The 13,246-nt window shown below is 40.6% G+C and overlaps 1 protein-coding gene across 6 annotated transcripts in view; it reads right to left on the bottom strand.

Annotated features, from left to right (window-relative positions):
• The window catches only part of LOC110988432 (organic cation transporter protein-like), a 30,731-nt gene extending 19,549 nt beyond the window's left edge, over positions 1 to 11,182 (bottom strand). For 2 of the 6 annotated variants that reach the window (XM_087146766.1, XM_022251912.2), the window contains exons 1-3: positions 10,319 to 11,182; positions 1,482 to 1,624; positions 22 to 362 (exon numbers count right to left, since the gene is read on the bottom strand). In XM_087146766.1, coding sequence (XP_087002892.1) covers positions 22 to 360 — 339 coding nt within the window. In that variant the 5' untranslated portion in view covers positions 361 to 362; positions 1,482 to 1,624; positions 10,319 to 11,182. Of the gene's footprint in view, positions 1 to 21; positions 363 to 1,131; positions 1,218 to 1,481; positions 1,907 to 10,318 lie in introns of those variants that run through there. The other 4 variants (XM_087146764.1, XM_087146762.1, XM_087146765.1 and 1 more) reach the window with 4 other exon arrangements.
• Between the last annotated feature and the right edge of the window lie 2,064 nt (positions 11,183 to 13,246).

The following is a 13,246-nucleotide window of genomic DNA, read 5'->3' as shown; positions in this document are numbered from 1 at the left end:
ACTGGTGACTGCTAAACCTACGTCAGTCACAAAGCTGGTTTCTCCGTATTTCTCGAAGGCAGGGTATTCCCAGCCATGTTGACAAGTCGTCGTGTTCTCCGTCAGTGTCTCATTCAGGACTTCGTACATTTGACAGCTATCGGGTACGAGGTGGCCGTCTTTAACGATTATAGGCGTTGTTTCATTGGCCATGAAGCCGGGTGCCGGCTTACAGTAATGCTCCACGGACTGGTCAACTGTGAGGGCGACGGAAGTCAGTTGGATGGCTGCTAGAGCAAAGCCCATCCCAAATATTACGAAGTTGGTATTCTGCACGCAGCCACCGAGGCCAACAATCTTCAGGCTTGCGTCCACGTCCATCTCTTAAAAAAGTACAGCAATCACCGAGATTGTGAATATACAAGTTCAAAAGTTTCTTACAGGATTTCCTAACAGCCCTCTCCCAATAGCTTCTAGATGTACCTAAACATTAAAGTTTAATGCACCTGGTAGGTAGCCTAGACAGTACGAGATCAACTTTTTTTCTTCGGATACCTCATCGACCCCCGATACCTCATCGACCTTTTTAAAAAATAAAAAAGGTCCTGAAATCCCGTTCCTTGACCTCATCGACTCCCTTTCCCCGGGTTTTCTCCCTCTTGGAAAAAAAATGAAAAAGTTATCCACCCCGTATAAAAATCTTTGTCCCCCCGGAAAAAGAAAAAACCTCAAGCCCCTTAAAATGGGAACTTGAAGTTTCAAGAAAAATTTACAAAATATTTTCTAAGTCTACAATAAAACAGAGATGCCAAACCAAAAAACCAACGTCAGTTGCTGCTTTTGCAAAAACACAATTCAATCTGTTAACATGATAGACGCTTGCGATTCTAAACGATGTTTTAACTCTAATCATATCGATCAATGCGATGTAGTGAAATGGGGCTGCGGTGTCACAGCCAGCAAGTTGATTAGGATGAATGTACGAGTTGACCAGGTAATGATTCAGTCAATCGAAGAAAATCTTGATTTGTTGCATCACAAACAAGTTTATTCAGCAATCAAGGCGAAATCAAGGTGGAATCATTGAAATCACAGTCATGAAGTAGAATTATGATAAGCAGGTTGAGGTAACTCCAAGGAGAAAAACCTCACAAAGATCCAAACGAACAATCCAAACCAAAAATATCCCCAGGTTCAGGGACTGGATGACTCCTACTGCATGTATATGTACATTCTGCCTGTAATAAATAGAGAAAAATAAGGAAACCCCATAATTATTGGAAAAAAGGTGTGCACACACAGCAAAGAATACCGTCGTACCCTGTACAAGTATGGTGTGCACATCTGCTGTCCATATGCACAGGTACAATATTGCAAGGTATGTACATGTACACACAGCGGTGTCTATGACAATGCCACACCATCAGATTTTCCAAAGTTTCAGTAAAAGTGGACATGTACAACTCTCCCGAAGAGTTACACTCAAAATGAAAATCACTCACCACAGGTTCTGGAGACAAGCCCCAATGAGGACGCCTTACATTTCAGACAGTTGTGTGCCGACAAACTGGCCACAAACACAGCAAAATCGACGTCAACTGGTGCTGGGAAAATGGCGAAGTACCAAGCGCAAAAAGTGTGCGCCCTGTCGTGTGTGCACACTAAACGAATTTACATGTGAATATGGGGTCAGGCTTCATGCAAATGAAGTCAAGTTAAATATAAATCTGTATCCAGGAGATAAAGCCAACCAAAAGAGAATCCATTTCCCCACAGTAACGATTGGAAAAATGTAACTGTTGTAAATCTTTGCGACGTGAAACTTGTGAATATTGTGTAAACTGTGATGATTGCAAAATTGCACCGATTGCGGCAATTTCGCTAATTGTGACAGTTGTTATTTTTGTACAGGTTCTGATAATTCCGTCTAATGCAATAACTGTAACGACTGCAATTATTGCATCAACTGCGAAGACCTTAAAGGTAATCGTTTTTAATATATGACGACAGTACTGGCTATGGTTGCTACAAAAGGATGAAATTTAGAACACCAGACGACCGCAACCCAGAATCTGACTTGGATGTAGATGCGAGAAAACTCGGCTTAATAATTGAATATGATGAAGACGTAGAAATAACCGCTACTCCACAAGCGCAACCGTTACCCAAAGACCATTACGCACGTGTAATTGACGTGGCAGATTAAGCCGAGAAAAATGAAAAATATAATCACTTATATTATAAAACCAGACCCATGTGAAACGAAATTTACATTGTAACCGACGATTGCGAACGTCTCAATGCCCGCAACATAGACTCAAACGTTGTATACGGGCCCTTTGACCCCGACAGACTCGTGATAGGTAGACCTTGTAGTTAAAAGCCGTTCTGATGTACATGTACATGTAAGCTTCTACAGGAATATAACACATGTACATAAGAAATCTGTATTGTGAACATCATCCCTTATATGTCAGTCTGAATTGGTGTCAATAAGCTTAACATTGTCGACGTTGAGTACGTGCCGGCTCATGGGTATGTAAAGGGCACATGTGATTGTGTTTTGAAGCACCTTTGTACAGTCTGTCCCTCACTGCAGAAATTTAACAGCTAATTACCACTTACGACTTTTTTCTTCGGGTACCTCACTGACCCCCCCCCATATCTCATTGACCTTTTTCAAAAATTAAAAAGGTCCTGAAATCCCGTTCCTCGACTCCCTTTCCCCTTGACTTCCCCCTCTCGGAAAATGAAAAAAGTTTCTCACCCCGTATAAAAATCCTTGTCGCCCCGAGCTACAGACACGCCACGATAAATGCAACATCTGCTGAATATGTGAAAAGCCGATCCATCCAACCAAAGAATCACAGTTAGAATTTCAGCCGAGCCAAAAACTAAAACCCGAAAGATAGACTTACCGGGGCCTCAGCACAAACCAATTGCAATTTAAAACTACGAGTCGTGCCTAAACAAACTCCTATTCCGGGTGTGCTACACAACCTGGAAAATATGACGCTCATCTAATTATGCAGGGTGTTCAACGGTAATAAAATCAACGTCATTATTAAAACCACCGAGACAGCATTTCGTTCTCGGTTGGTCAACTTCGGCTTTTAGACTCGTTTCATTTCATGGCCGCTTCACTCGATCGATTGGTCAAAAACTGCTCCCCGGACGATTTTAACTTATTGCGCGAAAGATTTGCAAACGACACGGACTTGCTTTTAGAGAAAGGCATCTATTCGTACCATTACGTAAACTCTCTCGATCGATTTAAAGAAACTAAGCTTCCACCTCAAGACGCGTTTTATAGCTCGTTGAGTCAACAGACCGTAAGCGAAGAAGAATACGTTTGAGCCCAAAATGGATGGCAAACGTTTAGGTGTCAAACCCTCGAGCACTACCCCGATCTCTACGTCGAAACGGTTACGTTGTTACTCCCGTGCGTGTTTGAAAACTTTCAGAAGGTCTGCAAAACGAATAATGGTCTAGACCCAGCCAACTACTATACGTCACTGGGCCTGCCGTGGGACGTGCTGTTAAAACACTCTGCCGTACAACTCAAACTGTTGACAGACATCGACAAACACTTCTTTTTCAAAAGGGCAAAACGACGTTGAAATTCGAGCGTTGGGGCAAAACGTTATGCAAATGCTAATAACCCTGGTTTAAAAGACTACAAGCCCAACAAACCGACGTCGTTCATAATGTACCTCTATGCGATTAACTTGTACGGTTGGGCTATGTCTCAACCGTTACCCATCGGAAAAATTTCAATGGGTTAAAGCCTTAGACAAGTTTACTCATGAGTTCATTTCGAAGCTTTCACTTTACGCTACAAAATATTACATGCTTGAAGTTACACTCGATTATCCTAACCAATTACACGACTTACATAACAATTTCCCGCTGGCACCCAAAAACATTTCAACCCCGAGCGAATGGCTGTAAGACTACCAAAAAGTTACATCACGGAGAAAAAGTTACGACCGTAGACAAGTTCGTAGCGACGCTTCGACTAAACTCAAGTAAGTGGTTGACTATCGCACATTGCAAAATAACTAGAACTTGCTTTACAACTGAAGATGGTCCACCGTGTAATGTCCTTTTGGATGAAAAGTTACATTGACAAAAACACCGAACGAGCCAACTCTGATTTCGAGAAAGACGTTTTTCGACTGAACAACTCGGTTTTGGCAAAACGATGGAAAACGTAAGAGAATGAATTAACAGACACCTGCATAGAAACCTACAGGAGGCCGATTGGTTAAAACGCTTGCTTTCTAAGTCTCACTACAAATCGACCACACCGTTCCCAGAGTGCGATCTCTCAATTGTCGAAATGTATTGCATAATAACCAAGTTGAACAAACCCATTTACCGTGGCGTAGGTGTGCTCTACCTGTCTAAAACGTTGATGTATGACTTTTATTGCCACACGTTGAAAGCAGACTTTGGCAACGACGTTTGTCTATTATACACCGACACCGACAGCTTGCTCGTTCAGATTCACGTGGAGGACTTACTGGTTACCTACGTAACAAGCGTGAGTTATTCAACTTTACCAATTACTCGTCCACACACGAGCTTTCCGATCCAAAAAGTTAAAAAGTCATTGGCAAAATGAATGACGAATTTGGCAGCCAACTGGTGAAGGAAGTCGTTTGCTTACTCCCAAAAATGTATTCGATCTAACTCGAAGGTCAAGTTAACTTGAAAAAGGCCAAAGGTGTAACCAAAGTGGTGACTGAGAAGCAACTGCGACACAAAGCTTACAAAAAAGCGTTGTTTGGTTGCAAGCAGGTTTTACGACCCAACATCACATTAGATCGCAGAAAAATTTGGTTTACACAATCGTTTAAAATAAATTGAGCTTATCGCGTTTGGATACAAAGTGTTACTTACTACCTAATGGGTTATATACTTTTGCCTATGGTCATTATAAAACCGATCAAAACTCAGAAGAAAGCGGTACCTCGGTGTTCGCAGGTACCACTTGAAGCTCTTCTCTCACAAAACTCCGCTTGGGACCCCCAGCAAATAATAACCCGTTTTCACCTTTTTTGCCGTTGACTCGTTTAAACTGACTCGTGCGCTTTTCTATTTGATAAACGTCCACGCTCCAGACAGGATCGGTTGCTCTTCTGACGGTACCGTCTTCCTGTTCACCTGGGTAGTATATACCGGACGTAGATACCGGTCGACATCGTTTGAAGGAAGGTCTATTTCTCTTCTTTTGGGGATGGGAGCAGCCGGTGCTTGTTTTACACGGTCCAACTTTATGGCCGCTTCGGGCTCTTTGTCAATTAACGTAGTCTTTTCTTCATTTAGCGCTTTTATAACCTGATCAATCATTTGGCTAAAGTCCTATTGAACCGTTCGACTATTCCCTGGGTTCGATGAACACCAGGTTCGCCTACTTGAAGGAACATTTGAGGGATACAACAACAATTTACAATGGCGACAGCTGGCATGAATATGGGTTGTGTTCGAAGTTTATATTCAAGCGTTGTGCCCGCGCCATCAGATTTTGATGATCCAGAAAGTAAACAAATTACAGAGCAGGAAGTGTTGTCAGATCCAACGCCTACTCCAAATATAAAGCTTGTATTACCACCTATGGCCCCGCAAGAAAAAAAAACAATAGACGTTCACAGTGAAGAAAAATTGTCGTTAACGGTAGGAACGATTGCCATCGCTGGACTTGGCTTTATGTTATATAAGGTATTAACTTAGAGTAAACCAAAAAGTAAAAGGCATTAAGGCAATTTTTTGCCCTTTTATAAACCGACTTACATTCTCTGAACTTAAGTCAAAATCAAAATGCGTATGCCTACAAAATAGTCCAAACGTTACTAGCGATTCATGCGATTGCCTTGCTTGCCACATTAAACAACCAACTTAATACACTTTCAATATGACTATGGTACTCACAGCCAAACTAAAAGCCGTTAAAATTATTATTAATATTATTATTGGTTTATTCACTTAAAAAATAGTACAGTTTGGCAACCCGAAAGTTGAATTGCACTTGTACTACTAACACATCTCGTTTGTATACACATTTAAAAACCAAACAATAAGAAAAGTAAACGGTAAACATCAATCCTAAAACTTAAGCATATGTACAAGTGTAATTCATAGGAATAGCATTAAAAATACATAGATAAAAAACTATTATGAGAATTAAGATAGAAATAACAAAAAAGAGGAGAAAAAACACAGTGGAAATTAAAACAACACTCAGAATAAAAATTAAAATGCTGACAATTGTGACTCCCTGTTCCCGAAACAAAGTTTTAATTTTCTCGCGTAATGTCAAATCGCCGTCCATTATCGCGTTGATCGTTTGTTTGATGCGATTGATCTGGGTACGAATCTGATCGGAGTATCTGTTGATGACTTCTAATCTACCTCGCCTTTCAATTTCTAAATCGTCCAGCTGTTTTTTTAATTTTTGCACGGTCTCCTTCCGAATCGCTTCTTCTAATTCGTTTCTGACTTGTGGAATCTTTGCCTCTAACTAGTCCAATTTTTATACCCTGGCTCAATATCAGCTTTCCCTTGACCGTCTGTAAAGGTTTGTCCAATGCGGCAATCGATCGACTTCTCTAGGAGCTTCTTGCATCTCAATGTTTTCAGGGCGAATTTGTGAAAGTTTACTAGCTATTTCACGTGTTTCTTGTTTGGTCACCGGCAACGTAGTATCTAAACCCCAAAACGCGTTTTATAAAAACAATTATACTTTGGTGTTAATAACCAGCACGAGTGCAAGTAATGCCTTGAACTAAAAGCCATTTTGCTCAACATACACGTGCTATTTTTTTTTTATTTCTTTCGATATTTGATGAATTGGTCAGCGGCACAATCGTCTATGATGATAACGTATTTACGCCGTCAAATGCTTTTTGGTAAAGTTCCAACGCTTCATTTAAGTCCAGCTTTTCTAGGTCTAAGTCGCATAGTTATACACCGTCGTCAGTGTACAATCATATCCCTTTCGAGATAAGTCTTATTTTTTAAACAAGGTTGGGCATATGATCACGATTGCTTCAAATACAAACCTGTACTCCCGTTCCAAAAGGCCCAATATCCACCGAGTTTTCCCACTGCCGGTCTTTCCGACAATTAAATCACAATGCCGATTTTTGTACATGGTGGTTTTTTAATAAACTAAACTTTTAAAATTTCCGTCTTCCACTGTTAACTGGGCATTCATTATTAAGAACACGTACAAGTATAGCGGACCTGCAGTTTCTGCTTCCCGTTCAAGCTAAATCGAAATATCACCTCCTCCACCAAGCGGCCTACACGACCCATGCGCCGAGTTATCGCCCGAGCTGCGAAAGTCGAGCAACAGCCCGTTAGGTATCCGCCCATGTCAACACCTGTCAAATTTAGGTCTTTCGTAACCGCACGTCTAGATTCGGTGTCAGAATCACCAAAGAACTTGGTAATGTCGTTCCAGTGTTGATATTCGAATAAACCTTGTGAATACAGCTGGTTCAGTTTCCCTTCAACTGCGATGCTGGTTTTCATAATGTGTGGGTTGTAAAATCTTTGCGAATTAGTGCAAATTCTTCTTGAGACACGTCACCGTCTTCGATCGCATGGGAAACGTATTCACCGATGGTGTTAAGTTTGGAGTCTGCTGCCAGCATTCTTACTTGGTCGTGCTTTTGGTCGTGTCTGCCTCTAATTCTGACAAAAGCACTGTTAGTTCAAGTGCTTCTGTGATACTTATAATAATAATATATTGACTAGGAGATTATGTATTTGATGGGCTTGGTGCTGGTGGATTGGGTTTTTCTCGTTCTTCACACCTACATCTTTTGGGTCTCCTTTCAGCAGGCCTTCCTTCGACTTGAGTTTGCCATTCGATTTCGGTGGGTTTTGTAATATTAAAATATCCCAGGTAAAAACTTACTTGTTTGACTTTTACGGCCTTGTCACCTTTTTAAATTATCGATGGTATTTTGTAGTTTAAATGTCTGCTCGCTCTTGGTCAAATAAAAAGAATGCGTTTCCATACCTATTTTATAATAAACCGGTTCTAAATTTATTGACGGCATCGCAGAAGTGTTTCTCCGAGACTTGAAACAACTGCTTGACTTTGTCTTCTGCTTCTCTGGTTACGTCTTGATAACACACTGCCACCAATGCCCTGAGTGGTTACCCTCTAGAGATCTTGCCTGCTAAAATTTGGTTTAATTTGTTTTGTGAGACCCGCTTGTTCGGTAGTCAATTGAATGTCTAGTTGTTAAATTTACGGCTTTTTAAAATTACTCTCCCTTGTTGAGTGCTATTTGGTTGTTGAGTGCTATTTGGTTGTTGAGAAGTCCGAAAACATTATTCTTTACAATCTGCTTTAATTTTTTTTCTCGCCACGAAAACGTGGGGAAATGATTCAATAGCCCACCCAGCCCTGGCCAAAAAGTGGAGGGGACATATACGCCCCCCATTCCCAAGGATTTATACCCATGCTTGGCGTGAACGTTAGAGCCTTGGTACGTGACCACTTTGAGAGAATATATAAGAAAAGGTCTCGATGTCAAATCTCAAACACCATGAATTCACATGAACTTCATGCCAGACGATCATATCTCTGGAAGTTGAGGACTAAAATAAGTCTTATTAAAGGCTGAGAGCGTTTTCAAAAGGAGTGGATTCGGCTTAGACTTTGATTTCGCTGGTTCCAGCAGCGCTGAAGCAGTGTTCTGAACAACTTGCTCAAGCTCTGTTAAATTGTTATGTTTATGTGCAAAAGGCTAATTAAACTGTTTTTCCGTCGTTGGCCACCTCGCTATCGAGGATCAGTAGAAGAAGACTTATCTCACCGGTGGGTTCTTTGGTGACCTGTCACAAAAGGAGCATTGGAAGGCAGGTTGGATGAGACTTTGTTGGAGTTCGGCCTGCCTTCTCTCTTTCGGCGAGCGCGTTTCTTATCCGCTTCTTGACGTCTTTTGGACTCGGTTGTCTGAATTCCTTGTTGGCAGAGGCGCATCCAAGCTGCCCTGTTTTGAATAGTTTCTTCCCAATTGTTCACATCGGATCCGATCCGAAATTCCTAAGCGTAGCTTTCACTTGATCTGTGAAGCGCTTCCTGGGACCACCACGGGATCTTTTCCCCTCGGACAATTTCCCATAGAGGAGTTGATTTGGTAATTGATCGTTGGGCATCCTGGCCACATGTCCAAACCAGTTTTGTACTTCAGGGTACTATGCACCACTTATGCACCAGCGTGAATCGTATTCAGCCCGACAGTCGAACCGTTTGATCTCCATGATTATAATATAACGGAGATCAATGGTCCAACCGCATATTCAGCGGTAGTCGGAAAAGGTCACGCAGAACGACGTGCGTCATGGCATAGGCCTATCATACAAATTTATACTTTTTAGCATAAATTAAGTTGTGGGTTGCCCAATGTAACGTCATACAGTATGTATTTTATGCAAATCTGAATTAATGTTGAAAAAATTTATGATATGGATATGACGCACGCCGTTCCACATAACCTCCTTTTCCGACTACTGTGACTGTAACAAAGCTTGCGTGTCTTCGTAAAAACGAAAATCCCGGTTAACCTACTTTTAAGCCTTTCCGTGTATGCCATTTATGCGCATGTACACTTAGTGAATGAACTGGTCTATGGCGCAGAGTGATATAATGAACACCAATCTTATGAACACCAATATATCGATGAAAAATGTACAAAAATACTATACCTAGAATGGCTAAAAGAACCGATAATTTTAGACAACTTATTTGAACATATTAAACATTTCAACTCCAACAAAAATATCCAACCTCATATACACAATCGAACTGAGGTCTGCGGAGAAGTTAACACTACAAGGATGCAGTATTGTAATCAGGCAAAAATCATAACCAAGCCCTTGAACAGGAATTCTCTCTGGGCAAAAATTGTGGAATCGCAAGACTGTGCTAAAATGTCATACTGAGTGAGAGTTTTGAGTAGGAAGGGAAGAAAACATGCAGTAACGGATGCAACAGAAATGGGACACACAATGAACATTTTTTAAATGCAACGATGCAGTAACAAAGAACGCACGGAACAGAGTAAAACAACTAGTTCTAAATATTCAAAAAATATCAGTTGCCGTATAACCCACACCATTAGATCAAAGCGTCAAACAATGAAAATACGCTACAATTAGCGAGTCAAACACAATCAGACTGGCAAGGGGCACGGCTCGCATCAGATCCGAACTATAGAAATCTAAAACTGGTGAAACATCCTTAGGCCTATGCCGTTACAATTATCAATAACACACTTACAGATTGATTTATAAAAAAATAGAAACATCAGCTTACGTGTAGGGGCCTATCACAGCACACGTGGCAGATGGATGCAAGGAGTATATGACACGTTCCTAAAACTAACTAGCGAAGCAAGACAAGGGATAAATTATGCCGAAGCTACGGGGGTTTCTATTCAAACGGTGAAGATCCGTAACCAGTAATCGATACTAGTGGATGTTTTAGTCTCACGGAGACGCCGCACGGCGTGTTGACAACATAGTGCGTATGGCGTGCGATATAAACCGTTAAAAATATATCTTATAGGAGTTTTTCTGGAGATATGTCCCATACATGTATGTATAAACAAAGGACTTAGTCATGATATACACGATAAAACGAAAAGTGCTACTTTTTTAAGTGATATTAAGTCATTTCATCTAACATCGTCATTTAGCGTCAACAAAAGCCAGTACCGATCCTTGATATATCATAAAGCACTTTTATCGATACGATTTAACTGCACTAAATTCTATATTATTCGATTATCAACTCGACTTTAAATCGGTTATGTATAATGACTTGCTGTGATAGAATAAAATCACAGCGTTAACCAAGTTAATTTCTTGAATCTGGCTTTTAAAAAAAATGTAGCCAGCTAATGAGCATCAGAATGGCCTTCTGTTCAGCGCTGTCTTCACCTTTATGTGTTTCAAATTCTTGGGAAAACTACGGATGCAAGAACATCATGATTTTTTTGACAGGAACAAAGGAAATTAACAAATTTCACTGCTCGAAAAGGGCTACTGCTGCATTAGAATGACTGAATAATAAAAGAAATCATATATGGGCGTGGTTAACTTCAAGCTCGATCAATTTGGTGGACACTTAGAAACTTAATTTTGAAGGTAAATGTCGGGCTTTACTTTCCTATTATAAAAACATCCTCTTACCAACAAACCCCCCTCCTAGAAAAAAAATATTATAACTGCATATAATCGACTCGAACTGCCTGGCCGATGTACCGTCAAGGGCTTTTCTAACTGCCTCCAAGAACTACTTATACTACTTATGATGGAAGGGGGCCATACTAAGAAACGACGGTCTCGTGCCCATAGGAAAAATCATCAATCTCTTTTTATTTACAGAGCACTAAAAGTCCGGCTCGGATTAGAAACTATTAGCAAAAACGATTTAATGTGATTTTTCTGAAGAAAAAATGAACAAAGCAAGAAAACCTGACAGAAAATGATCATCAAACTCGCACTCCTGTACATTTTGCAATGGACCATGCGCATGCGTGCAAAATTATGAATTAATTAGTGAAAACGCTTTGATCTCCATTATGCTAATACGCCACTCCACAATTTGCACACATAGTGCGCATAAATGGCCCTGGCGGCAAAAAGTGTGAGGGGCCACTGAAAACGCACAGGGATGCGATTTTGATCATGTCTATCTCAGGTTTTCTGGCTTTATTCACTTTTTTCTTCAGAAAATCCCATTCAGTCGTTTTGCTATAAAACAGCACGAAATGAGATCGACTTAGCTACGGCAATCTCGTGTACACTGGAAAGAGCACAATTGTTGTCATTTTGCAAAGCACTAAAAATCCTGCTGAGATTAGAAACTAATATCAAAAACGATTTAATGGGATTTCCTGAAGAAACAAATGAACAAACACAGAATGCTTTAGAGAAATCTATCAAAATTGCACCCCTGTACGTTTTCCATGGCCCGCTCACAAGTCGTCTTGCCGCCAAGGCCACAGGGACGAGGACCAGTTCATCTACTCCTCTGCTCATCGTGGCCAAATATTTTTCTGACTTTTACAAGGAGTTGCAGAGTTTTCTTCTTTTTTTGAGGGGGGGGGCTTATGTAAGATGCATAACCAGAGGTGATGGTAAGTCAATTTTTCAAGTCGAAGTCAAGTCACAAATTAATTTTTGCAAGTCTACTCTAAGCCAAGTCACAAGTCATTTGATCACAGGCAAAGTCAAGTCACGAGTCAATTCGGTCCAAACAAAAGCAACTTAAGTCGGAAGTCTTTTTGTCCAAGTACGAGTCAAAGTCGTGCGATGTGTGATTTCAAACCTCAGCTAGTGATTCAGACTAGGTCTTGGGCAGACAAGACCGAAGTAGAAGTCACGAGCCGATCGAAGTCTTACACACAATAAGAACGCCAGGCGGAAGTTGACAGGCCTAATTTAAAGGGTTCGATTGGGTTGTTTTCTGATTTGCGTTGGTAACAGATCATAATGTTTAAGTCAAAGTCAAGAAACAAGTCAAAAACTGATAGTTACAAATCAAGTCACGAGTCACAAAAATAGCGACTCGAGTTCAACTCGAATCCAAGTCAAGTGACTCGAGTCCACAACTTTGATCATATAGATCTGGAAGGGCCAGCATGGAAAAATATTTACATGTAGCAGTGAGTGTGGGACATTCAACGAATATTGTCGGACGAATTTTGAAAGGCCATTCAGAAAAATACATGTATGTATGTATGTTCATTCTGCTCTCCAATACTGCGAAATTCATACCATGCTCGTAATCCAATAAATATAAACAAAATGAGCCTGTAGGAAATTGTGTAGTGAATGTACATGTACATGAATCACGATCGGACCAGTTTTCCTACTCACACTCACCCACGACAGCCGTGCTGGCATAGACTGATATAACTGCAAATGACCCGCTCGGCCTCGTGGGAAAAAAAGAGAGTTATTAAAAAAGCCAATTAAAGTTTATCTCCTTCACCCACGAAACAAGCAAATATTCCAAAGGGCAAGTCACGTAATTAAGTTGATCACGGCTATATTGTACAAAATGTACCAGAAAGGTAGTTCTCTTTAAATGAATTAAATAAGTGAACAAGCAGTTGTGGTCCAGAATTTCAGTGTTTGCTTCAATGACAATGTTTCCAATTAAAACAAAAACACAAACTAGAATTACGCAAAGTAAACCTTATCACCCACGTGTGCAACAAATCATGGATATGGC

This window comes from Acanthaster planci, linkage group LG15, assembly GCF_054643075.1.
Source record: "Acanthaster planci isolate LZ-2023a linkage group LG15, COTS_SCS, whole genome shotgun sequence".
Lineage (NCBI taxonomy): Eukaryota > Metazoa > Echinodermata > Asteroidea > Valvatida > Acanthasteridae > Acanthaster > Acanthaster planci.
Note: the sequence above shows the minus strand (reverse complement) of the source record. Positions and strands in the feature narration are given on the sequence as shown.